The sequence below is a fragment of the Colletes latitarsis genome, chromosome 2 (assembly GCF_051014445.1).
Source record: "Colletes latitarsis isolate SP2378_abdomen chromosome 2, iyColLati1, whole genome shotgun sequence".
Taxonomy (NCBI): domain Eukaryota; kingdom Metazoa; phylum Arthropoda; class Insecta; order Hymenoptera; family Colletidae; genus Colletes; species Colletes latitarsis.
Genome location: NC_135135.1, coordinates 12,209,920 through 12,237,808, shown reverse-complemented (window position 1 = coordinate 12,237,808; position 27,889 = coordinate 12,209,920). Strand labels below are relative to the sequence as shown.

Here is a 27,889-nt window from a genome sequence, read left to right as displayed (position 1 = left end):
TGGAAGCTGCGCTAAATTGATCGGATACGCCGCGGCCATTCTTGTTTGGACGCTGGCGGTTAGTAACGACGCTCTTCCAACGTACATCAAGGGATGAAGAGATTTTCTCGGATTTTTCGTTACTTACAGTATCTTAATTAGTGTTAAAGGAATCAAAGATTGCGACTGGTTTGTGTATCAAAGAAGAAACAAAATATTAAGAAGCATGCGACCGGATTCGCGTAGCGTTTCGTTTACGTTTCACCGGGACGTTCTGAGTGTCAAAAATTCACCGGAGATATCGAAAGATTCGAAAAATTTAAGACAACGCCTTCAGGATCGTTTTGAAAAAGAGAAGTCCAATGATTCGAACAAAGAGAAAACATTAAAAGAGAAACAAACAGGCGATCGAAGCTGGAATAATTTATCGCTTGGAAATATGTCAGCAGATTCTAGACGTGCTCTGCGGAGCGGAGCCGAGAAATTGTCCAAAACGATATCTTCCGTCCGCACAACATTTGGAACCATCTCGCAGGTCAGACGGAAAAACTTTCTAAATAACAAAAATGTCAGATGACGATACGAAATTTTCGTTTCTGTGTTAATATTCTTTTTTATCTGTGACTTAGAAATTTAGAAGTTCAACACGCAGGCGGCAGAGACTGGAAGAGCAGCAATCGCCAAATAGTATGTGCAAGATGCAAACTCCTCAAACACGCTCGCGTCAGCTTCTAGGACGTACACCGACAAAGCTTTATAGTCCTTTCGGCATTGAATCACCCAGGCATGCATGGGATAAAGAAAATAAAGAAACTCCGTTACATGCGCCTACAGGAATTAACACACGTTATATTCAGTGCAGGCAATTCCGTTTTACAAGGAAAGGATTCTCTGTGTTGAGATAAAAGCTTCCTATTTCATTTTTAAGATATACAGAATGATCTCTTTACTTCCTAGCAACGCATTCGAGATTGTGTGCCTTGTGCAACTTATAATTGTCTTATTTATTCGAATTCTTATTAAGGTAGTGACTCGCACTGATATGATTATATCATAACATATTACCTACAATATCAAGCAGTTTTGCATGTACATGTAATGTATAATGTATTTATACAATTTTATACGTATTTATATCAGTAATTATTATTGATGCAATATCAAATAAAGAAGCAGGACAAGGAAGTTAGTCGATGAAACTTTATAGGCATTTGATTTAAAAATATGTCTATTAATGGCAATTCTTTTCAAAGTTAATTTTAATCAGAGACTTAAGGTCAGAATTATTTTTATATTAATCATTTTTTCTATTGTGTCGTACAGAAATATCAAAAACCAAAAGAAAAGAGAACACAATTAGAGAAATAATATCAAAACTGAAATTAATACTGGTATTTTTCAGGTTTTTATTGATTTCCTTGGAGTACAGGGTTGCTTTGAATTTGTTCATTCTCTACTTTTGTGGAAATTTAATATAATTTAATATAGTTATGACAAGTAAGTCTGTTCTTCCATTAGACATCACAAGAATGCTAAGAAAATTTCTAAAAGATCTTTGTGCTTGGATTTTTACAAAATTTTATAACTTTAGTATACAATTAGAAATCATATGTGTAAATTTTATTCATAAGTTCAAAAATTCTTATCAATATCTTTATCACGGGATTTGTAGGATTACTTTTCCCTTTTAAATTACATATTGTCTTCTTTAAGATATGATTGTTGATATTTTTAACAATATTTTAATAATTAGAGTCGATACAAAATGTATAAATATATAAATTACAATAAAAATGATACTTTCTACCACACTGATCTAAATGTATACTGGATGTTTAAAAAATATATGTAGATACTTAAGAACCAAATTAACACACTAAAAAGAGTGAAAAAACGTCATAATGAACAAATGGTTCTATATTTCTTAGTTTTTGAAATATAAATAATTAAAGAAAATGTTAGAAATAATATCACCAATTGTAGGATTATGTTATATGTAGAGCTAAATTTGCAGTCAGTATCTCAAAATGGTTAGGTATAGTCTTCCGACCCAAACCTATTAGATTTTCACTTGCAAGGCCATTTGTAATCTATTTTATAAAATAAGCAAATAATATCAAAAATTTACGAGAAAGGATATAGGATTTGAGACTATTTAAGGAACCCCTGATATTTTTCAATGAGTATGAAGTTCAATGTTGATACTGTTTAAATTATCTCTGAACATTTTTTTTCTAAAAATATAGTAGAAAATATGGAAATTGTTTCAGGAAAGCGTTTCCAAGCAATTACTCTAATAATTGAATATTTTATTCTACTGAAAGTTAACGAATAATATTGATATTTCACAAGTAATCACTCAGGAACCTAAGATATTCCTAATCGAACCTAACCATCACGAACAACTTCAGTTAATTGTAAGCTGCTCACATATAACCCAGCTGTACATACATTCGTGTATTTAATTTGTTGTTTATTTCTTTGTGTAAAATGTACGCGTGTTATCGCTTGCAAAAAGGTCGAAAGCGATTGAGTGCTTTTGTTATCCGTCATTCATCTATTAACATTACGAAACACCAGGTGGCAGTAACTTTTCGATTCACTACATAATCAGAAAGTCCAGAAGTACGATGAAATTTTTGCATTATTATTTTTGTGCATTGTCATATTTACGAATATCAAACAACTAATTAATCGCTTACCATCCAGAAACGTAAAAACACATTGGTCTCGTAAAAGTTATTGCGCACGTGTACAGCGCCAGCGCAGCCGCGCAGAGCATCATACTGATAAAATGCGCCTACGCGTCCAAAAAGCATCGTCTCGAACGTGACACGATTAACACGCGAAAATGAAAAATCGTCCACCACGACGAAAGATGTTTTAATTATTTGTGGCATGTTTCACTTCACCGACGCACAATATGAACATTCACCAACAAAAAGAAGTTACGCAGAGCAACGTGAATCCTCAAGTAGGGTAAGTTTCTTGTTTAAGAACAATTCCTATTTATTTTTTTTTTTTTAATGTACTCTCAAAAGAAATAGCGCATGGATTCCGCGACAACTTGCTTTGATTTATTAGGTACGGAATGTAAATCGAGGTTAGAAATCGTGGGCATTGTAGCTGATTAATTCGTAACTGTTTCTATTTACATATTTTGTAATAAACGTAACTGTGCTTCTATAATTTCATTCGAGTGATATCTGTTTGCTTTTATTATGTTCTACATACTAAATCATGCTTTGAACATAAGAAAACTTTTCCGCAAATTGTCCCGTGGTTGCAATGCGCAATAGCGCAATGCAGTGTTCAACATCTGTAGAATTTGGGGGAAATTGAATTGCTAAAAAGCGATTGAAAGTAAAATAATACTTATTGGCCTGTCTGTTTTCTGTTTGAATCAGTGTTAGACACATTTTGTAGGATTAATGTTTAACGAATAACGGACAATTATATATTCGTTATTTTTATTCGAATAATGTTCAACGGTGATTCCAAGTAATATTATTATCATATTTAACACGTAAACAGGAAAATCGTAGTTTATAGGAATTTCAGTGATTGATAGAGTAACCTCGTTCTGCGAAACAAAATAGGGCGTAAGAAAAGACAAACGTACACGAATCAAACAGGAAGCAAAAGCGTTTTTGTTTTCTGTTTCACGAAAATTTATCACGACAAATTTCGCAAAGTTTTTTGGTGACTTCATACGCGAATAACACCGCGTGAAATACATATTGCCGTGACAAGTTTACGATATTCGCAGTTCCCAGTTGAGAGTTATTACCAAGGTACGGCTTAATTATCACAATCGATTTGCAAAAATTTCACAAATGCAGAAGAAAAATGTATATATACATATAAAAGATGATTCTTGGAATCGAGACCAAGCGTAACTCCGTTAAAGCCGAAAGATAATGTCCGTTGAGAAAGTAAGTCGAAAACGTAGAATGAAGTTTTTTCATACTAGCCTTTATTTCCATAAAAATCGATTTTGAAAATATGTGGGGCGCGCGCTTCATTAAGTCTCTCCACTGCATGGATCTCTGCAAGCCTCTACCATGTGTATATGCAAAGTACACGTACTAGTTACAAGGTCGCATCGTTTTAGTAGTGTAACTCAAGTCTTTCGTTTTGTCATATGAAGATAATAATAGGGGAGGAACGGTAATTGCGTGATCTATTTAAGAATCGTCGGTCAGTGGAATAAAGAAGAATAATAGGGGAGAAATTGGCATAGACCCCACAATCGTGTAAACATGCACCAGAAATTTAGGCGGGATGTCCCGCCCCATGCGCAAGCCCGTTATATATTTCCGCGGTAAGAGTGGCTGTAGTGGGGGTAGCGTACCGCGAGAGGGTGCCGCGCGAGGCAGGTCAGGGCTGGGGCTCAGTACGTTTGCGTACGTCGTTCTGTTCGTTTCACGTCGTTCGGTTCCTCCGCGGTTCTTCGCTCGCTGTTACTTCGTTCCCTTGTGTGTTGGATCTCCCTCTCTGGGAGCCGCGTACAAACGTAGCAAGAGACCACATCGTCTCAGTGATAACGGAACGCGTGCTTCTCGCGATGGTGCAACGAGCTTATATAATTGTTGGCATACACTGAGAGTTGCATACGCGCGTGACACCAGCAAGTGCGTGCTGCTCTTTTCGCCGATCTTTTCCCACTGTACGGCATTTCTTTAACTGTCTCCCTCCTGCTCCGGTACGTATGTCTTGCTTTCTCCCTCGTTCTTGCTGGCTCAACCCTTCCCCTCCGTCACAGTCTCTCTTTCGCGCGTCCCCGTGCCCTCTTTTCCTCTCACTCCCTCAGTATTCTGACAGCTTGGTCGATTCACGAATCCGCCGGGCCATTCGCTTTTCCCCGGGCCTCTTCAAAATAAGGCCACAGGGTTACCCTCGTTTCCGACTTCGAAAAGTGATTTTTTTTTTCATCGAGTGATAAGTGCTCGTTCGAAACTACGCATTGAAGGGGTTTATTTACGGGGTTGCTTTTGATAACGAAAAGAATGTAGCACGTTTTCGCGTCGCTAGTAAAACTCGCACGGTTCGTAAACAATAAACAAACGATCGCTCGAATACGTGGAAGTCCTCGTCAACGAAGCGTGCTCCCCCCTTTTTTTCGAGACTCGATGAACCTGCAGTTGAAGTTCATGGAAAAACGTCAATATATCGAAAAGTAGAATCATTCGGGTCTTTTTGGGTTTCTCTTTATGCATATGTTCGAGGTAGATTTTATCAATTTACTATGAATATGTTATGCACCGTCTACTACATTTCTGTGTAAAAAGGTTATGATGAAGGTATTTGGTGTACATATATTTGCTTGAACATTCAGTGCATCAAGAAATGAATCAGTACAAGTTTAATGACAGTATTAGAATAGATTCTAGTATATATTTCATACATGGCCTTTTTATTTATAGTTATCCATTCATGAAATGTAATTTTTGAGTAGTTTAGCTCAGTTCTGTGACTTCTCTAAGCGAAGCATTACATCCTTTCGCTAAAATTGGATTCTGATTGGTTTGATTTAGTTTATTTTACTTATGGCTACTTGCTGGTTCTGTTTTGTCCTTACTTGCCTTTGTTTGTTTGTTTCTGACACACAGGTCTGGCATCATATACATATATGTATATATGCAGATTTATTTTCTATTTATTTTAAATTGCTTAAGAAAACGAGAGCATTCAAAAGTATAGATCAAGCAACGATTATGGCATCATACGGGGAAGACGTAGTAATGATTTTGTTTATATTTTTTGTATTTGCTGACCCCATCTATGGTTTCGCTGGGATATATCAGTTGGAGTACGCAGCAGTCACAGCCACAGAACTCTCAACCATTAGAAACCGATCGACAGCAGAATCAAATTGCAATCCAAAAAGTGGAACAAAATTCTGCAGAACTTTCCAAAATGACGGATCAACGAGAACAGCAATCCCAGCAACAGCAGCAACAACCACAACATCAGCAACAGCATATTAAATGCGAAGAACCGAGGACAAATCTGATCATCAATTATCTTCCACAGAGTATGACAGAGAAGGATTTGTATAGTCTGTTTGTAACCATTGGACCTGTGGAATCTTGTCGTGTCATGAAAGATTATAAAGTTAGTTTCATTTGTGGAAATCTGAATCTTGTAATTTGTCTTAAATTTTGTTTTTTGCCAATTGTATGCATGCAAATAACTTGTGTTATCTTTTTCCTATACAGACCGGATATAGTTACGGTTTTGGATTTGTTAATTATGCAAAAGCTGAAGATGCAGCCACAGCTATAAACACTTTAAATGGACTACAGGTCCAGAACAAAAGGCTAAAAGTATCTTTTGCACGACCATCAGGAGAAGAGATCAAAGAAACTAATCTTTATGTTACAAATTTGCCAAGGTAATTTACATAGGACTATAATGCTGAAGTAAATAATAGAAAATACTAATGGGCAAATTGTCAGTAGTAACCTAAATATTGTCTTTATTTCAGAAATATAACTGAGAGTCAAATTGACGACATATTTAGCAAATATGGAAATATCGTACAGAAAAATATTTTAAAAGACAAACTTACTGGATTACCTCGGGGTGTGGCATTTGTCAGGTATGACATCACTTTCTAATAGTTCCACTTAGCATCGTAGAGCAAACTGTTGCGCTAATGAAAAGTATAGTTCTTACTTCTTGGCGAAATGCCATTGTTGTCATAATTGGTAACATAATATGACAGACCTGGCAGTAATGTACGATGACAGAAGATCTTACAGAAAATGATTAGTTTTGTTTAATTGTTGTCATTGGATAATTATACTTCTTGTACGTACAACCTAGTAACATGCTTTTGGGAAATTCGAACATGTTTAAAACTATCAAAACAGCTGTTCCTAGTAGCAGAAATTGCCTTGTCATTATGCAACGCGTATCCGTTGCGGATAATATCGTATGCGTATTTATTTTCTGAGATCTTTGCTGCCAAATTATTTTTGCCTGGCTCTGCCGCGTTTAACTTGCATAATTTCGATTTTACCCCACTTCACGACCAACGACCTACTTAGCTACTTAAAACACGAATTGTGTGTAGCACTAGTTGTAGTTGTAGGAAATAGTACGAAAAGTGTGTCAACCAACTGGAAATAGAATCGAAACTGGTTTGACAATTTCTCTTAATTTTGGCAGATTTTATGGATCCGTAACGAGCTCTCTTCTATCACGCTCTAGATCGTTCTTGATAAATCGTGTATTGGACCTAGATTTGGCAAAGGATCGCGTTAATCTTTGCCAACGAATTGTTTTGTGGATTTCAAGTTTTCGTAACAATCCGTTTTTTTTTCATAGATTCGATAAGCGAGAAGAAGCACAAGAAGCAATTGCGCGGCTACATGGTACGATACCAGAAGGTGGATCGGAGCCACTTAGTGTAAAAATCGCGGAGGAACACGGAAAACAGAAGGCGGCGTACTACGCGGGCTGGCAAGCTGGGTACAACCAGAGTCGAGGTAAGTAGTTTTAATTGCCATTGATAGACTACTAGTCTTGCCCGTATCTCTTTTCTCTTCAACCTGGCAGTAAAAATTGTCACTTCAAAGCACAGTAAAACTGTAAAATGGATTTACTTTGACAAATAAGTCAAGTTTTACTGCTTCAATAGATAAAATTAATATCTGTGTTTTTATTTATTGTTTAGCATAAATAGCTTTCAAAATGTATTTAGATTAAGTTTAAAATATGATGAGAGGATTTTTAATTGAAAAGCGATAGAAGTTCAACTGTTACTCAATGTTTCGTAGTACCAAAAGGTATACCAATTCGTATGAAGTACATTTTTACTGACAGGTGAGACTTGCATTTTGGCTTTCTTCTGAATCTTTCTTACTAAAGTCGCAGTAAACCATTGCGTTTCATTATTGCCATTGTTGGAATCGTAGAAGCACCAATACTTGAAAGAGACATTTTTCCAATAACGCATCCTCTTCTATTCTCTCTCCACCTCTCCTACGGCTCATCATTCTGAATCGTGTCGTGTTAGTTTTCTTCATTCCTTTCTTTTCTTCGATGATCCGCGTGCAATTGAAACAGGTAGTGGTCATTTGGATGAATTCTGTAACGTAGTTGCAAGGTGTAAAAAAAATTTTATATTTTTGGTACGCGTTGTTAAAGATACGGACGATCTTTCAACTTGAATTCCGTCACACCGTTATATTCTGAATTTAACGATGTGAAAGAAGCTGAGTATTGGAAGACCCTTTGCATCGTTGACAGCACGTCGAAAGTTTGAAAATATGTCTAATATTTGAATTGTTTGCCAGATATGGCTGCATCTAAATCAAAGTACAGCGAAGATTGAAAAAGCTGTGTGCGTTCTAATGCGCGCAACGTTATGCAGCACTTTTCTGCGAATATTGTGGAGACACGTTTCTTTTCGCGCCTATTTTGTTTCTCTGTGTTCTCTCTGTTTTGTTACAAGTTTTTGAAGTTGTGCGCATGAGATTATTTCACACGTGAGAGGGAAGACTCTGGCAGTGATTGATCTGAACAAGATTTCCTTGCAGACGGACACGAAAGAAAGCAAACATAGTGCTGCTGTGATAGAAATGTTTTTGTGTGTGATGATTTTTTTGGTGGACGAACAAGAGACTAAAAGAAAGAATGGTCGTATCCTGTGCTAGTCAGTGGCAGCTTGTGGTTTAAAAAAAAAAATGAGAGAAACACTTGCTGAGTTGTATTCTGCACACAAGGCTGGTTTAGAAGTTTGTTTTTGGACGATGCCTGGGTCAACGAAGTTGCAACTCTGTTGTTCTAGTTGCTACCGCTGCTGCTGCTGTTACCATGTTCATTTTGCCTAATCGTTTCTCAAATTTGTTAAAGCTACGCTGTGGAGTATCATTCTAGTTCTATTTTTTGTGTCAGGAATTATGTATAACTTAAATCTTTAAGCTGTTTGTACTTTTTTCTTTTTTGGTAAGACATATTTCGTACTATATATATATGTATATATACATATACACATATATATGTTTTGTTACGTATCATTTGAGACTTTGGAAATACATTTTCTGTTCAAGAAAAAATTTGTTACTGCCCCTTTCATCATCCTCCAACAAATATGCGTGCGAATTACTTTTTTTTTTCTCCTGATTACAAACATTTAGAGGTAAAGGTTTTCTTATTTTTCTTATCTAATTCTAAACATGTTGCGACTGATTAACGCCTGTAGTTTTTATGTTGAAAGGAAAACATTTTCTGTCTGTGTGTTCTCAGTAGGATTTTCTGTAACACAATGTTTTGCGAATTGTTTATATACTGCTCAAAGCAATTAACAGGTCACATACTGAAATGCCAACGGACAGTACCCGCGTAGAAAGCATCGATTCTCGTCAAATCGTCGAAGTGAAGTTGTACTGGGCATGGTCGATGCACTATTAGCAAATTGTTGTTTCAAAGCTTACTTACAATTCTAGGACTTTGATCAATATCAGATAATATCAGTAAGGAATCTAATACTTCAAAAACTTTTCTATGCTATGTATGTTAGACAGACAAAAAAAAGATATTGAACTATGATCCTCCTGGTAGTTTGAGCAGTACATAAAATTCGTAGCTCGCCTGAAACACATTGTTGTATGCCTGCGAATAATTACTCTTTAGCGAGCGTCGTTGCTAATTCATGGTTAGATCTGGACATGTTGCATTTGCAAAAACGTGTGGCTTTAACAGAAAATTTGTTCAATGCATGGCTATGTCCAGTATCAAGCGATTATCATGCATAGTATGGGACAAATGTATTTGGAACTCTTCTTTATGGTTTGTCAGTTCAGTTATTAGTGATGTAGATAAATATTGTTCATATATGTATATATACATATATATTTTAATATAAGTACTAAGAGAAATTGAAATAAGACACTGAGAAAAACCAGACTCCATAAAAGCACAACAATCAGAACACTTAGGACACACAACAAATCTAAAACTTCATTAGAAAAATAGAATAAGCGATTGTAGTTATCTTTAATGTAAAATCTTAATCTAAAACATAGAGAACGTTGAACACCGCATTGTAAAGTCTACGTCGGGTACTTGAAATTTACTAAATTTGTTAATTATTGTGTTACGTTTGTTGGCAATTCCTTTGTAAAATATTCAGATGTCCAATGCGACGGTAAAAACTGTTCGATTGCATTTGTCCACTACTGTACACGTACTTACTCTAAGTGTTTAGAATAATTCTTTAACATGCCGTTTTCATTTCTATGCTCGCCAATCTACGAAGGAGAACGTCTGTATTCGACCAGGAATAAATACCAGCGTTATGCGCATTACCTTTACTAAATGAAGAACACGTTCTTGTTCGGTTGTCGTTCGTTGTTACCCTTGCAGTTATGACCACAATTCTCCCCACTAGTGTGACGATGATACTGGCATGATTAGAAGTGAAACGCTAAGAACGATTCTTAGCGATAACGAGGCGAATGTTTTCTTTCGAACGAGTTTTTCGGAGATCTCGGACGAACGTTCGTTTTTTCTATTGGCTTTTGTATTGATACAGCCTCCGGCGAAGATACGGAGGACGTCCGTTACTGCGCGATAAAGTCGCGTACAGTTCCTGAGGCTTTAACTTAACTTTAACACGCTGGTCCGATAAACGATCACCGAATTACTCGGGTGTTCAAGGATGCATTGTCCGTAATCCGAAAATAACGACACAATTTGCTCAACGATTGTAAACGAATCGACTCGCGGCGATTACCTTTGTAACCATTCGAGAGAGCAATCTCCGTTTTTTGGTACGCGTTGCGATTAGACGCTCGTTTCGAAGTCTCTTCCTTAAAGCAGAGAGGCATCTTTCAACGCAGTTTTACAACGTTTAGGACATTCATCGAACTAAGCCCGTAGGGGTTGGCGGTTTAACGCGTTGACCCGTAAACGGCGGACAACCACCTATTTTGGATAGGCCATGTTTGGCCATAGGTGGTCCAGATTATCCAAAAGCTCAATTTCAGTGTCGAACAAAGTCGAAGCCCTTGGGTCAGCATGTTGAATATTGCGTGGCTGATCGACGCGCGTTAAGAAAAGTTGCACGTTTCATTTGTCTTAGGAAGATTAGCATTTTGGACCTAGCACGTTTCGATTTTGGCAACGAGAAAACATCGCATTAAGTATTTTTAAGCAAAACGTTTCTTTTAAATGGCATAAATATGTTTATTAATTTAGATATAACTGGAATAAACCATAAATTAATTGATAATATCGGTAAAAAATTGAATATGTTCTTCTGGGATAAGTCCCTTTCTTAATATTCCTAATAAACCTTTGTCTATGAAAGTTCAGTTTTTACTTTAATAGGCTTTGTATTTTACAATTCCATTGAAACAATTGAAACGGATTTCTTAGTTTTCAGAACAGATAAATAGAATTTCTAGTTTTAATAAAATTTGTAAGAAAGAAAAATTAAAATTGTTATGTTTGTAAACCATATTATTGTACAATGGTGTCCCTGAAAGTTGTGTACAAGTGTGCATCAGGTGATTCCGTATAAAAAGTATGGAAGAGAATAGTCAATGTTTAAAATATATACAGAATCCCATAATGTCGCGGAGCTGGCTGGCGCACAGTGGAGCATTTGCATGCCAAATTCGATAAAAAAATATTCTCTAACTGAAGTATTATACCTACCTAGTTCTAGTTTTTCACGTTCTCACACAGTTCCATCAAAAATCAAAATATTCAATAAGATATAACTCGAAAAAGTTAAGTGGTACCATAGTCTAATTTAGTAGAACTATCTAGCTTGCGTAATTCCATTCCGGTTTCTCACGCTGGACCACGATATTAATCGAGTCTCTTTATCGACAAATTTCTTAAAGGTATCGAACAACTTTAAACGCGAATAACAAAAAATATCGAGTTTTTGATCCTATAAACTCACTCGCAAGGCAAACACGAAGCATGCTATTTTTCTTAACGCGCTTCGTAACGATCATTGCACGTGTTCGAACTGATTCCTACAGACGCGATGCGACGCGTCAAGGATGCTGCGTCTTTTAGATAGATCGATTAAGGTGTTCCCCGGATTTACAGAGATTTTAAATAACTAGAACCCCTGTACACGTTCTGGACGAGCTCTTCCGCAAACGTTGCACAATTTTTACGACTATCCGCGCTGGTCGATAGCCCGTTCGCCGTGCCCGCCGAACGATAACAGCCGGACATTGTAGATAGCGAAAGTATTTACAGACGTTTCACGATACACGTCCTTTCGACGCATTTTCCTCGCGACGTCTTTTACGATTTTTCTCAACGAAGTTTGTCGTCTTAAAAAGCTTTCGCCCCGACAGTCTTGAAAAATGGACACCGTCCGGCGCAGGGAAAAATCGCAATCGACCATCGAGGACGATGGTGATTGTTCCGTATGTTAACGATCTTCGCTGTTACTAACTTTCGTCCTTTTATTCTTAATAATATACGTATCGATCGAAGCGTTCCCGGAGTAGGGTGGATCCTGATTAGATAGAGAAACGTATCTCCTACGTCCCTGACAATCGTTCCTTTTTTTAATCGACTTTTCGCGGTTATTGCGCGCACCTACCTTATCGTAGTTGAAACAATTACGACGATTCGACGTGTCCATTTTGACGTTGTAAAGTAAATCCTAGTAGGAGGTACGATGCATCCACCTCACTCGTGTATTAATGTATGCGTTCAGGTGCTTGATACGATTATGAACGGGGATGCACGACCCTCTCGCAGCCGTTCGAAGCGTATAGCTTACCACCTACTTGACCAGAGTTCGAATCCTTCCTAACACTGTTAGAAATAACACGTGTAATAAAAACTGAAAGATTAAACGATTCATTTTCGAGAGTTCAATCTTTATTATACACACTTTTTTGAAAGCAAGAACGATATAGAAGAAGCAGTTTGAAAATATTGCCATAGAGATGTTAGCGAATCGAGAAATGTGAGGGTCGTGCATTCCCAGATTTTACGTAAAAATTGGAACCTTAGAAAACCGAATCTCCTTTAGGAATTTAATATTGCAAATGCGCTGGTATTTGAGCCGTTACCGCTCGACGATCGAGCTGTGCACACGTACGCAACTTATCGTCAAAGAATCCCATTCGATTAAACAAAAAAAAAAATTGAGGTGCTCGTGAAATAAAATTGCTGCGGTAGAATAAGGAATGATGAAAACGGAGGCTGGATATTATATTAACGTTTGAGAATTTAATTAGTGTTTAAGTTAGAAGAATTACGATTAAGATTTTCCAGTATTCCTTCAGAATATATTGTATTCGTGCTACGAAGCGACTCGCGTCGTTCTTTCTATAAAGATAAAACAGGTTCGAAGAATTTATTTTATTATGGAGAAAAAAAGAAAAGTGAAATATTGTCTCTTTGTTCCGAATGAATCGTTTTCCGTTTCGTTCTCGCGCGAAAGAACAACGCGAGTTTTTAGCATCATAGCTGAGACGCAGTGTAAATAAGCCGAAAGTTTCTAATTTTAACGTTAAGTAGTAAATTGTAAGGTTTAACGGATCGAAGTTTGTGCGAAATGGTTAATCCCGAAGTCCAGTAGTGCTAACGATGGCTGTGATACGGATAAGGAAATAACTAAACGAGAGAATGAATAAAAAATGAAAACAAAAAATATCATGCGAATAAAACGGGAGAGTCCGCGACAAGGATGAAACGAAGATAATTTGCGACGCTTCTCTCTTCCTCGCTCTCTCACACTCTCACAAATAGGGTAGAAAATTCGCCTAATTTTTATACGACGTTTCTCTGTATATTTAGTGATATAAATTATGTCGAATCCGATGGAAAAAAAAATACTTGGGAAGAAGAATGTCGTGCAGTGTTTTTCATCATTGTTTCACGAAAATGTTTCACGAGAGCGATGAAATTTGAGAGACGGAGAACGAAATCCTCTTGAAGAAGAGGAGAGAGTGACACTAGGTCTCGGTTAAAAATGCCTGTGACATTCCCAATAATACATTCATCGTATTTTTCTCTTCTTCGTAAAATGAAAATCGAAAAAAAAAGAATATAAATATCTGAATAGAAAAATGATTCTACGATCAACGTCTTATTGTAAATTGATCTCAAGTTAACGAGAACTAGACCCGGTTACGTAATTCGCGTTTGTCGTTGATACGCAGAGTGAACCGGAAGTCGTGGTATCGACAACCGGGAAGGGATCGATTCCTCTTACGAAGTTTTATTTTTTTTTTAGAGAAAAATGACGAACAAACGATCTATGGTTTTTTAAGGTTTTTGAACTTTCGGATCAATTGGGTCTCTAAATTTCTAAATTATCCAAATTTCTGCATCGACCGGATGTCCAGACATCTAAATACATCCGTCGAGTTGAATTTCAATTAAGTTGTCTTACAACTTGACGAATATTTTGCACTTTCAATTATCCTCACACGGATCATCCAGCTTTGTTGTTCCACGATTTCCTAATCACCCCTGTATAGTTATAAATACACGCACACACGTACACGTACCACACACAGAACACCGTTACATCGATATTAGAGAAATACGACTATGTACACGATATATGATAGTACTAACCGGCAACACATAATTTGTTGTACGAATATTTGTATTTAACTGTGTTGAACACTTTATTGCGAAGCAATCGCATCGAATGACTTGACGCATCTTGTTACCTTTTGTGCTGATGATTTTTCACGCGACTCTGTCCGATAATACTTGTGTGTTCCAACGTGTTTTGGCCGTTGTACTCGACGTCCGCGAAGCTTTTAAACCTTTGCACTGAAAGGTTCCTGTCTCTTTAGCGGAGTCTTAGCTTTTCTCATTTCATTAACTTGAAAACGGAATGTTGTATAGGTTTAAAGATAGGACAGTAAAGTAACAAAAATAATGTTCGGTAATCAGGTGCATTAATAATTTTTAAGTGTGCTAGTCGAATCTTTATATTATTATTAGCTTATTTTATCATCTGCATGGTGAAAATAGTGATCCCTGTGCAAAGGGTTAAAGGTTTTCCTCTGGCCACCAAACGAGCAGCACCATGGTGCCACGATTAGCCAAGAAATGCACCAACTTCCTCGATCACCGGGCATAGAAGAGGGGCGCTAGATCACCGTCGGCCGCAGAAAATCGTCAGGACAAAACGCAGTTCGAGAAAGAAAGAGAGTAACCGGCGTGTTTCGACACTCGTTCTTTCAAAACTCCTACATAAGTATCTTATACCTTTCTTATCCTTGTTGCTACTGGTCACACGAGTCCGCGTGATTCTGTAGTCTGTCGTTAAATTTGATTAAAACATTAGAAACTGAAAGCCAGCTGTCCAGTTTATTCAACCATCATCCTCTCCGACTTTATCTCTGTCAAGCTATCCACATACATATCTTTTTCTCGCTAAGTATCAGCCGAAGAGAACCCTTTCCACTGACTTTGAGGAACTTTTTCAGGTGGCGGCGGTGGCGTGAGCGGAGGAGGACGCGGCAGAGGCATCGGTGGTCCACCAGGAATGGGCATGGGCATTAGTGGAGGCGGTGGCCCCGGGATGATAGGCAGAACCGGTGGATTTGGGCCACGTGGCGGGCCACACGGTGGCTTTCTAGGCGGTAGCGGCGGTCCAGGTGCCATGAGAATGGAGAAGATTCACCCACACCGCTTCAACCCTATAGGCATGGGAGGCGGTTACGTCCAGTCGCATTTCTGGTGACCTAGCGTCGACCATTTGGTGACCAAGACAGCATCGGCTACGTACCTTTCTTCGTTTCACCGAAGACAAACCAACGGCGACTGTCGTTCGTAACTGATGAACGTTCCCTCAAGCGATCGTGAAGTCATTCGGCGTTATCCAGACCAGACGACTGATCAGGCGGACGCCGAGCTGGGATCAGAGAGTTGCTCTGTACACAGGGTCCACGACATCGAGCGGCCGATGTCGTCAGAGACGATTGCTCGATGTTCAATTCACGAACGATGGGGACAGACTGATTTATGGAAGTGTAAATTATTCTGCACGCTCTACGATGCATAGTATTTAATGATGTTTCTACGTGCCTGTACCAAAGCTCGCAACAACTAGTATTGCGCGTCCAGTGATGGGCACTCAATTCCTTCTCCGGCTGTTATCGCTTCGAATGTTGTTTAACCGGGGTCAAAGAGCCTCGTAGGAAGTTCGGAAAGGCGCTTCGAAAGTTTTGAAACATTGAGTTTCTTAGGAACACTAGGCAAGTCTATGTTACATTTATCTTCTTTAGTCAGTAAAAGGTTCTAGCGATTGTATCATTTTAATTGTAACCTTTACTACTATTCGTGAGACTTCAACGCTTCGAGACTTTATGAATTCAACAGGATGGTTGGGTTACTCGATACCCGGGGCAGGGAATCTTAACCGTTTGTGTGCCAGGGATTATTTAAAAAACCGCGTCGACTTTTGTTTCTTACTGCTAATAACATTAACGGTATTGGAAGCTCAAATTTAATTTGTGCAAAATGTTACAAAGGTCTTTGTGCGCCATTTGGTAACACGAACGTTAGAGAAATGTAGGATTTTTCAATTTTTTATTTTATGTTTTAATTTCCTGACAAGTATGCCACTTGCTCTTTTGTAACTTAATACTTTAGAACAATGTTGGAAGATGGTATGAAGGTGAAGAAAGGTTGAATCGAATTGATATTTTTAATAACAAAATTTAGAATATATTTAAACTATTTACAAGATGAACTGGTCTTGGATCAAAAAGACGGCACGTGATTTATTGCTTATTGGAACACATGTTCGGGGGTTTATATTTATTGGGGGTCAGTTGAATTTTCGCTTTTCCTTAATACCTAGTTTTTTCGGAGGAGTCACGTCGCAAATTTGAGTATTATTTAAAATAATTCTAACGGTGACGATCGCGCGTCAATTGAGTCTATCAGGGCAAGACGTCAGCACTTTTCTGCATGGACTGGTACTCAAATGGTTAAGATTTGAAAATCTAGAAACATTGGCGTTATTTAAAAGCCATTGACGCGATAGAAATACAAAATAGTATAGAAATACCAAGTCTGTATTATAAATATCATTACTGTAAGTTACTACATGTTTTTCTGTGGTTCAGTCACTTGTTAATGTAAGTTCTATCTACGCTTGAAGGACTCGAGCGTTTCAAGACTTTTAAAAATACTTTTCAACGCGAGTCAGTTTAGTCGAGATTTCAAAATTTTGACAGCCAATTCCCAATGACGTTCGAAGAGATCGAAGCGCGTGTCTTGAAGCCCATCACTACCATCTCCACGTCGCTTTTTATCGTTAACAAGTTCAACTCCCTCGTCTAGCTTTAATATCTCCGTTCCATTCTGCGTTAAATTAGTGGCGTTCAATCACGCCAATTGATAATGCTCGTCGAGTAATCTTAAGGTACAAAACTCTTGGTCTCCGAGCCGCCCTTTAGGTCGAACATAGTCAGGCCTCGGTGGCGAAGTTATATCGCGCTAAATTAGGTCCATCATACCGCATCCACAAGATCGTTGAATGGATTCTCTTTGAAATTCTATTTTTCTGACAGTTGACCCCGGCACACACGATGCGAGTCGAACGTTTCTGTCCTGTGCAACGTTAACCCCTTAAGTGCAGAGCGCAACATATAGTGCGATTGTAAAATTATAAGACAGTTTGAAATGCACCGTATGTTGCGCTTATTTTTCTCGATTAATTAATTATGAAACGTATAAAATGAAAATAATTCGGTGTTTATAATTATATAAACGTAATAATAAGTGTTTCAATACATACAACAAACTTATTCAGCATCAAAATAAACACAGGTAAGGGGTTAAAGAAGACTATTCTGCATTGTAAAATATACTGTTGGCCAAAAGTGGGAGACCAGGTTATAATAGGTTTATATTTCATGGTACTTTTATCACGAGGTACAGGTAAAATACTTACGTATTAAATAAATTATTATTTCAAGTAGTTTCTAAATTTATTATCAGGCCTGATCAAGATTTTCAAAGACTAGATTCTTGAAATTGAACCTATTAGAACATATTAGAAGCTTCCGAAGCGAATTTTCTTTTCCGATAATACAGTTACACTCCATTAGGGCTCCGACGACGCGGCTGGTATGTGCTGATTAGTATTTATTAGGGATGTTCGGGTACCTGAATCTTATGTCGCGGATGGGTAATTTTAGCTGCGAGTTTTATAGAACATTATTTACTGAAAACCCTGATAACATTAACTGCTGAACGTTGGCATCGTATAACTTCCTGTTCGCAACTTGATGCATCATTTTGAACAATAACAAGCATATCAGGATATGCGAAATGTTCCTATGTCGTCAGCAATTTCACGCAGTATAACTTACTGTAATAACTAATAGGTGATTAAGAATACGTCTGACTAATGTACCTGGTACAACATTAAATTGCCATTGTAAGACGTATCAAATGATCACCGTCAACGTAACCAGCAGTTTAATCTTTTTGTTAATGGGTCGAATGGTCTGATGCTTTTGGCCTGCAGTGCGTGGGCGTGCGCGCGTGTGTGTGTCACGTACACGGAGTAGTTGAATTCTAACGAAAATATGAATATCCGTGAAACGGTTTTCCTGGTTTTGATCAGCTTCTTCACGATCGCTCGAGCAGCGCGACCGGCTCCTGATTGTGGAACGAAACAAAGACGTCGAAGCCTCGAAGTTCGTGTTCTGTGAGAGTTGAGTGTTTTAATTGGGAGAGAGAGGGGGCACGTTGAGAGCAAGAGCCGAAAGTTCTACGTGTTGTTGTACATTTCCTTTTTAATGGTTCTAACTTGAAACTTTATCGAATGTTTAACGTTAAGCGTGAGAATGAGAGAATGAGAGAGAGAATTTTATTGGAGTCAGCGTACGAGGATACTGTGTTTCCAGCGTTTCGAACGGTAACGGACATCGATGGTTGCAAAAATTATAAAGTTAAAAATGAAAATAGAATAGACATAATGAGTCTCGAATAATACTGATTACGCAGAGTATTCCCCGCAGCTGGGGGAAACTGTCTCCAAAACGATCAGATGTTAGTAAAAATGTCGTGACAAAATTAAACATTATCGAAATGTATACAATCTGAACATAATTTTATTGAACTCTATTATTTAGGTGGAACTATTCGATGTAGTTGCTTAATTTCTTTCAAAAAGAACTAAGATACTTATGCTCTAATTCTAATAGTTCAAAGGTTTTAAATGCATCGAAACATAAAAAGGCATAAAACTATGTCCAGATTGTGCATCGTTTGATACCGTTAAATTTGTCCTTGTGACATTTTGATCTATCTCAGATCGTTTTAAACATATAGTTTTTCTCAGTTACGTGATCGGTGTACTTAAAAAAATGAAACGTTACCAAGCGCCATCGTTGTTCGCGTCACCGTTATTTGTATATAAATCTCAATGGAAATACGCCATCATCGCGGCACGTCGTAGAAAAATGAGACTGACTTTTTATAGGGGACAAATTTTATGCGAACACACGCTGCCCCGTGTATAATCGGGAGTTGTATTTATCGTACTTTTAAAAACTAAAAAGAAAGGATATCGAAATTGCCTTATTATTATTATTATTAATATTAATAATTATATATACATATATTACACCGTGAAGCTGCGAAGCTAAACAATTTCTTTTTATTAAATTAATTAATTCGTAATCGCATTCACCGCGGGCGTAGCATAATAATGTATCGTTGCGCTTTAATCCTTCGACGACGAAAAATTCTGATACAGATCGCGCGCGTCAGCGATCCCCGATTCTATTGTGTGATTCTATTCTATTGACGAAGCATCGTTCGAATTTTCTTCATCAGTATGAATGATTGCGAGGTGTGTTCGTGTTTACCATCATTCGCGATATACGTTCGAGCCGAACGAATCCCTGCGCTGTATTGATTCATTTTCTTTTTTCACTAATTTTTTTTTTTTTCTCCTTTGTTAACATCATTCTTCGTATGGTCACACCCGATAAGTCTAGTTATATAAGATCTAATTATTTAAGACGAAATAAATATCTGCAAACGGAGCATACTTTGTTTGATACGCGTTTGATTTTTCGATAGGGATATGCGATCGACCGAGTATTGCGGGCGAGAATATTGTAAAAGAAAGACAGAATTTTATGAGATTATTTATTGTAGTCGCGCCGTGAAACGGCTCGCCCTATTCTTTATTTGTACAAAACGATGCCGTGAGTCTTAACGGAATGGAAAAGACGTAGTACAGCGTGCAGGTCCATCGATGCGATCCACCGGATACAGTGTTGCCCTTCAAAAGGCAGCTTGCATCTAATAGTAAGCAAAGTGCCCGATGACGAGCCGCAACGTAGCCGGTGGATGAACGTTTCTGTCACTTCATTCTATGTCCGAACACTTGCGAAACTCTCTCCATGATCCATGGTCTATGATCACTGTCCAATTTATCAGACCACTCACGTCCTAAATTCGTATTCCTTGACATGGCACCACTGACACTTAAACTTTTACTGTCGAAGACTAGACAAGAGGATAGGATACGATACAGACCCCGCGAAGAACGATTTTCATTTGAGAATTCTTTGGCTTTGTACAGAAACTTTATAACGGCGCGATTTCTCCACCCACAGGATGCTGCGGTCTAGAGATTAGCCAGCGACTCGCGAAGAGGAAACAGGAAGGGGCGGATAGCTGCTGCACGAACCGAGATATCACCTTGGTAGATTTAGGTTTAAGGATGACGACCGCTGATAGGGAAAACCTAAGAACGCTTCCTTCTTCAAGAATGTCGGGCTAAAATCTTCGAAAGGTAAACCAAGAATACCTTCCTTCGATCCTCCGATTATCAGACTTGGATATAGCATCCTACAAGACTTCCTCAGAGGCCTACAAAATATTCATAGAACATGCTAAAATCTAATCTGGGGTCTTTCTGTTGCTAAAACTGGAGCAAAAATCTGTGCAATACGGTTGCACTAGAAATATTCTTTACAATTTACTTTTGAACATGGAATATTTGTGAACATTTTAACACCAAAAGTGGATCAAATTATGATTGAAACAATATCCTTCGTCGCTTCATTTTTGTGTAAAAGGTATGAAGAAATCATTTAAGAGTACAGAATGTTATCAAGATGCCCTAGAGTAGTTCAAATTCATAAAACATATTTTTTGAACGTCAATAAAAGGTAAACCTAATATCCTTTTTTGGAATTCTTCCTGCGATCCTTCTAAATTATGCTCGAAGCAATAAGTTTTCTAACTCTGCTTCGGCATAAAATAAATACTGATATTGTCTGCTACTGTATAGAATGTCGATCGAAGTGACCTAGAGTAACCCGAGCTCGTAAAACATGCTTTGACGCGTGAAACATTTAAGGGTCAGTCAGAGAGAGTCAGTGGTCTCTCTTGACACGGTTACAGAGAACTTTTCTGGTTCGTTAGCTACGATCGCCCTCATCCCTTGACCTGCTCGAGTGTTTTTCAGCCCCTCTTTCTTGTCTCATTCTCCCCAGCCTCGTGGAAAGCTGCCATCGAAATTCCCCTTAGAAATGCAGCGCGGTTGGCGTCAAGCGTAACACGAACATCTGCTGCACGCATGGTAACAAGGATGCCTTTGGATTTCATAAAATATTTTATATCCGTTGCAGCGTCCTTTGAAAGAAAAGTTTAGAAGATTCGAACGAACACTATAGATTTGCACTTGTAATCGTTTCATTTTTTAATAATAAATAGTGTTAGACTGTGACCTTTAGCATAATTGTTTAATAAGAAAATTTGGGAAATTTGGAACTCATTCTATTTTTTGTTATGTCACAGTGGAATATATTATAAATATATATTACAGTATAATATACAACGTTATAGTCAGAAACGTACAACAGTTTATTCAAATAATAATAATCAATAAGATGAATCGGTGGTTCTAAAACACTTCATTTTGTAATTGTAATTTTCATTTAATGAGCCACTGATAAATAATTATCATCTTTTACTCGTTACGAATTTTATAAATACTAAAAAGTAACTCAACCTCGCAACAGGCTTTCAGAATATCGGCAAAAGATAAACTGAAGGTCTTTTTTCAAAATTCTTTCTACGATAAATTAAGAGAGTATATAAAAAATTGATTATTTGACCTAAAAGTAATACCAAATTTTTTATTTTCAATATTTTCACGATTCTATTTAGTCCAATCATAGTCACATCCATACTGAATCAGATTTTTTTGGTTTTTTAATTTCAGATGGACAGAACAACCGGAATCGTGGACACAGTGCAGACATTTTTTTTAAAGCCTTTACTGGATTTATTGTAATTCATAGTTTTCAATATTTTTGTATAAAAAGTATTGTGGATGCTCTTGAAATATAGAGCTACAAGTATGTATTCAAATTAAATGAAAAAAATGACCTCTCTTTAACAATAGTTTTAAACAAATTGCGGTTTAGACAGGAATATCGAATGCCCTTTTAAAAGTTTTGTCCATATTTGTAAATAGATAAATGAAATTTAGGTGAGATTTTAATAACTGCAAAGAATGTTTTTACAGAATAATAAATAAATAGGAATACTGTTTATTAAAACGAGAATCAAAATCTGCACAAAGAATCCTTTTACTTGTGAATAGTAAACAACAGTATAGTGTAAACGTCGGAATCGTCGACTCTGTTTGCAGGGCGAACGTTTGATCGTTTGATCGTATTCCACGCGAGATCTTTAAAATGTATTCGGTCGTCTCGCGCGCAGAGGACCACCTGGTATTTTTTTGTGAAGTTCCGATAACAGTCTTTCAGCTGCCTCGAAGTTACGAATAAATGAATGACAATGGAAGAAACACTGCGACACGTTTTTTAAGAACGATCGAAGTAAGAATATAACACGAATCGCTACATGGTTCCGTGCATGGTGATTTTAATATTTAAGGTAAAATTGAAGATCTAATAAGAAGAACAACAATAACAACTTGAAAATGTTCTCTTTTTTCAGATCCAATACCTCAGATCACAGGAAACCTTGTCTACTCTCTTTGTAGCTTTAAAGAATTCATCATGGATAATGTAGTAGGACCGATATATGTATAACAAAATCATTTTACAATTGATATAGAACATAGAATCGTGACCGTAACCGATATAAACTAGAACCTTCTTCGTTCATAACTATTATAACATCGTTTCGGGTCTTATACCCTTTTGTCAATAATCAACTTTTCCTGTAATTTATAGTGCAAAAGATTAATATGATCTGCAAAAGAATTAATTTGGAGCGCAAAATCTGTAGTACGGTAATCTGTCAAGAATGTGGTCGTTTAAAATTTTTATCTGCTACTGTATATGTATTTCGATGGATAAGAAATATCATAATTTGAATTCCAAGTCGGAAACGCTTTGGAGATCCTTCGCTAGAGCGGAACGGGAATCACTTTGAGTTAATGTTATTGTTGCGACCCACGATGACTCACGCGGGCCACGCCGCGGTTGATTTTTCTCGAGTGGATCAACGAACCAGCGTCGATGCATTGCGCTATACGCTCGGGGCCACGTTTTTAGCGTTCTGTACGCGACCCGACCGGGCCAATAGATTCTAAATTTTACTTCCGAATTCTGAAATACGTTCAGTGAATTACAATCTAGACCAAGCGCGGCATTGTTATCGCATCCGCGGTTACACGCAATCTACTTGCCAGTAGAATGATCCAAAAAGAACAATGCTCAGAGGCAAATTGAGTCGCGCACGGAGCCTTGACCTGTCTGGAAAGTTAATTCGTATTCGCGCTATAATTACAACACCGCGACAGCTGCTGGTATCCGGAATCGTTTTTAACCATAATTGAACGCATTCGTTGCTGTTGTATCGCTAAACGTCCCAGTAAAATTCTGACAGTCGGTTGAAGGTTACAATCGTCGCTTTCCTATACTCGTATCTTGAGATTAGAAGATGCGAACCCAACGTATTCGAGATCAAACAGTCTTGATGTAATTAGATTTTACAAAACATACGAAAATCAAGTATTTGGGTACTCTTTGCCATTTTATTTTTGAACTGAAATATTTATGAATATCGTCCGGGATTTTAGAAGAAATTAAGTTTTCTTAATACCAAAAGTGTGGTAAATTATAGTTGAAGTATAAATCTTCTGTATTAGTTTTTGTGTAGACTATTGTACACAGAAATCATCTGGTGTTATAAAATATTATTAACACCATTTCTACTGTGGTTTTATTTGAGTTAAGAAAATATTTGTATGAAGTCAAAAAGTCAATTGAGGAAAAATGATTAAATTTAGAAAATAATTCTCTTTTTATAATCATCCTAACACCGAAACTGTACTCAAAGTTGCAAAGTATTATTGAAGTGTTTCGAAGTAACTCAGACACACAAGATATACTTGTTGGACATCCAAAAAGGTACACCTATATTCCTTTTTCAAATTCTTCCGCTTCCGATACAAAAACTGTAACTTTAGTCTTGATGGCTTGGTTTCTCTATACAATGTTTGCAGAAATTGTTCGCAACTGTAGAAGATCATCAATGGTAGCTCAACCTCTAACATCATCGTGCAAGAAATTTTGCGGGGATTGGAAAATACTATTCAACGGATCCTGAAAATATCGTCTGTCGTAAGAAACTTGTCCTGCGATCGAGACATAGAAAAATGATTTAGTCTGATCGAGATAAACGACAGTTGGTCCAAGAAGATACTATATCGCGAACAGATATCCGTTTCTCGTGAAACACCCGATAGATCGGTTTACCGAGCCACGCGTGGCCCACAAAAAGATACTTGTTTCCGCCCAGCGCGATATTCATGGAATTGCAGGAAAATCAAGCGCCTCTGTGCAACGATAACTGTCACGATTTTTTCTCTTGAACCGTTCTAACGTGCATTCTAAGCGAAAACGTTAATTTGGAATTGGAATATTGTAACTGTACTAACAAAATAATTATTTAGAATTGATTTCAATTTTTTGAGCACTGCACTTTTTAATAGTTTCATTTTGTACAAGAGTCGAGGACACTTGAAACGTGAGAAAGTCAACCGGAGGAGGTGTACAACCACCCTATATACACGACATCCCGAGGGCGACTGAACACTGAACTTGATTTGCGGAACAGCCGGAGAAGGGAGGATTCTGGGAGAAAGAGAGAAACACGTGGTGCGCTCCTCCGTGAAGAGGGGACCCACGACACTCGTATAGGATGTATGGCCTCTTCTCTGTATGCGGTATATCGCTACTAGCAAATGAAATTACCAAATACAGATAAGAAATCTTATTAGGTTGTACGGAAACAGAGTAGCGGAAATATATGTACTTACATCCTGAAAGTTTCCGCGGTATTTTGTGGTATTCGATACCACGTACAATCGGTTACACTGAAAATCGTTCGCTTCCTTTACTAATCTATTTTTGTTAAATAATAATAATACATAGATGTAACATTTCTACAAACAATGTAACAGTATATCATCTATAGTAGTACTTGTTTTTACACTTTTGTCAAGCGCATATTTTTTGTAAACTCCACGCAATAAGATAATTTAACTTAAACTTACAATTTCTGCAATATTGAGACTAATAACGTGACATTTTAAAATAATATTCATTACGTCTTTATGATACCATTTTAGAACGAAGTTCTTTCAAATATTATATTAATAGCTACCGAATGTTATTCAAATATTCAGTAATATATATTTGAATACAATTATATGATAACAAGTTTGTACGTAATTATATCAATGTTACTAAAATATAATTTATAAAAAAACTGTTTCTTTTAAATGCAAGTAAAAAATTATATTAGGTACCTTCGCATTACATTCATATGCTGAGGAGGAACAAGTCCTAGTGAATACTAATTTTGATTATTTACGAATCGAAAAAATCCGAATTACCATTCATTTGAATACAATTTCATGTCCAGTGAAAAATCGGAAACGTTATCGCCCATCTCGAGGTCCTGCCCGAAAGGAAAGCGTCGCGCAATCGCATAGAAAAAAGAGGCAAGATAAATTCAACGAAGGGAAGAGAGGACGCAGGGGACTGAGAAAGAGTCAGAGGGCACTGTCCTCAGCCAAGGGGGCACACGGCCGGGCCACAGAAAAATTTGCATTTCCTGTTCACGATGAATAATGTCGGGCGGAGGAACCGCAGAGTCGCGCCGTCGTCGAATTAACTCACCGATCCCCAAAATTTCCGCTGGTAATAATCAACAGCGACCCGATGCATCGCCACGTTCGCGTTTTCCGAATGAAAAACTGGACTTAAAACGTGTCTTATTCGGGATACTTTCCTCGAGAGCGTTGGTTTCACGGTCGCCTTTGATCTTTGCCTTAAAGGGGGCTTCAAATCTAATTTTCGGCGATTGTGACTACCCGCGAAGACTAACCTTGTAAAATCCGTTCTTTCAGTGAAACGAGGACAAGAGAGCGGACTTTCATCCGATGCTAGGGGTGTTCTTGGCGGAAAGCTTCGGTGGGGTTGCGTCAACGGAAGAAAGAGGAGGAAGAAAACGAAGAGGCAGACAGAATGTTTATGGGGAACAGCTGTTTCTGCCCTGGGGTTGTTGACCATGCACACCTACTTACGGTAGGGGTCTTTTATGGAGGCTCTTACCGGGGCCCCCAGGTACGCGCAACACGTATCCGTCAACCTAGGGAGAGTTTCTTTCGTTTATCTTTTGGTCAATGTTCTGTGTGTAGAGGGTTTTCCAATAAGAGCAATAGAAATTAAAAAAATTTATCAAAAGATAATGTGCTGCTAAATTAGTTCATTTTGATGACATTGTGTATCAAATACAATATTATTAAAATGACCATCACAATTGCGCTTGGTGGGTTGATTACCGTAAAATCCTACTTTCGATGATTCTGAGACACAAAATCAGGTTGTATTTCACCAATAACACGTATAATGTTTGTTTTGAGATCGTCAACAGTTTGTAGTGTTTTGAAATAAACAAGAGATTTAACATGGCCCCACAAAAAAAAGTCTAATGCGTCATGGCCAGTTGAGAACTACATTTCTAGAAATAATCTAATCATTGAACTTCGTCTCAATAATACGATAGTTTCAGCAGAAGCATGGCATGTGGCACCATTTTATTGCAACCACATCTCAGACAAATCTATATTTATTTTGATCATCACGGATTTTTTTACTCCAATGTTGTGAAAAATAGTAGGACATGTCTAAAGTCAATTGTACACGAAGTGTTTTATCTGGCCGTCATTTTTAAACCGTTCTCTTTCCAACGTTTCCTTAAATGGTCCAAACAAATGGTAATCACAGGGTGATAAGTCAGGGTTATAAGGGCAATGTTCAACAGTCATACAGTGCATTTGAGTTATTTTTTCTTGTGTTACAGCGGCAGTATGAGGCTTGGCATTGTGATGCAAAAGCAACAGGCTGCCTTGACCTTGTTTAATAGTTGCAGTAGTAACCAGCAGTAATTGTTCTTTGAAAGGACTAATATTTATAGACGAAACGAATGTTTATGCGGAAATGAAGAGGCAGTGTATAAAAATTAAAATTCACGTAAAATAATATTTATTAAGGTTTCGAGAGTTTCGAATCCTAAAAATAACAAACAGTTTCGAGGTTCCGAGTGTTTCATCCCTAGAAAATAGATTAACACTAGGTTGGGGTGAGACTAGCGAGACGTTTTAGAAGGGAAGAATCGAGGAAAGTTGAATGGCGTAACGGCCGGCTGCCTACAGAAGCTGCGCACACTTGTTTCCGAACAAAAAACCAGGCCGAAGCATCTGGAGTTTCGAAGGGGCCTTGGGTCCCGTTGTAAAAACTGTTTATACGGCTGGTATGCGTGGGAGCGAGATTTCGCGTCCGTCTACATTGCGTCTCCGCGGAGATAACGATTATCTTAGCCAACCTTTCATCGGCTAACAAAAAAAAAATAAATAAATATA

General features: G+C 37.7%; 2 protein-coding genes across 17 annotated transcripts; both read left to right on the top strand.

Moving 5' to 3' along the window:
- The first annotated feature begins 45 nt into the window (after positions 1 to 45).
- LOC143351620 (uncharacterized) lies at positions 46 to 1,788 on the top strand. The gene is made up of 2 exons (XM_076783386.1): positions 46 to 514; positions 609 to 1,788. The coding sequence occupies exons 1-2, from the start codon at positions 206 to 208 to the stop codon at positions 882 to 884; spliced, it is 585 nt and encodes a 194-aa protein (XP_076639501.1). The 5' UTR covers positions 46 to 205; the 3' UTR covers positions 885 to 1,788.
- A 982-nt stretch (positions 1,789 to 2,770) lies between these two features.
- Positions 2,771 to 25,755, top strand: LOC143351617 (sex-lethal homolog). 16 transcript variants are annotated; one of them, XR_013081777.1, is made up of 7 exons: positions 2,771 to 2,958; positions 5,787 to 6,096; positions 6,201 to 6,376; positions 6,470 to 6,583; positions 7,315 to 7,475; positions 20,589 to 21,559; positions 22,205 to 25,755. XR_013081777.1 is itself a non-coding variant. In XM_076783375.1 (7 exons), the coding sequence occupies exons 1-6, from the start codon at positions 2,903 to 2,905 to the stop codon at positions 20,753 to 20,755; spliced, it is 984 nt and encodes a 327-aa protein (XP_076639490.1). In that variant the 5' UTR covers positions 2,771 to 2,902; the 3' UTR covers positions 20,756 to 20,767; positions 22,205 to 25,754. The 16 variants fall into 16 exon arrangements, 14 of the variants coding, with proteins under 14 accessions (XP_076639490.1, XP_076639491.1, XP_076639489.1 ...); XM_076783375.1 differs by having other exon boundaries at positions 20,589 to 20,767; positions 22,205 to 25,754; XM_076783376.1 differs by lacking the exon at positions 22,205 to 25,755 and having other exon boundaries at positions 20,589 to 20,767; positions 21,474 to 21,492.
- Positions 25,756 to 27,889: the final 2,134 nt, after the last annotated feature.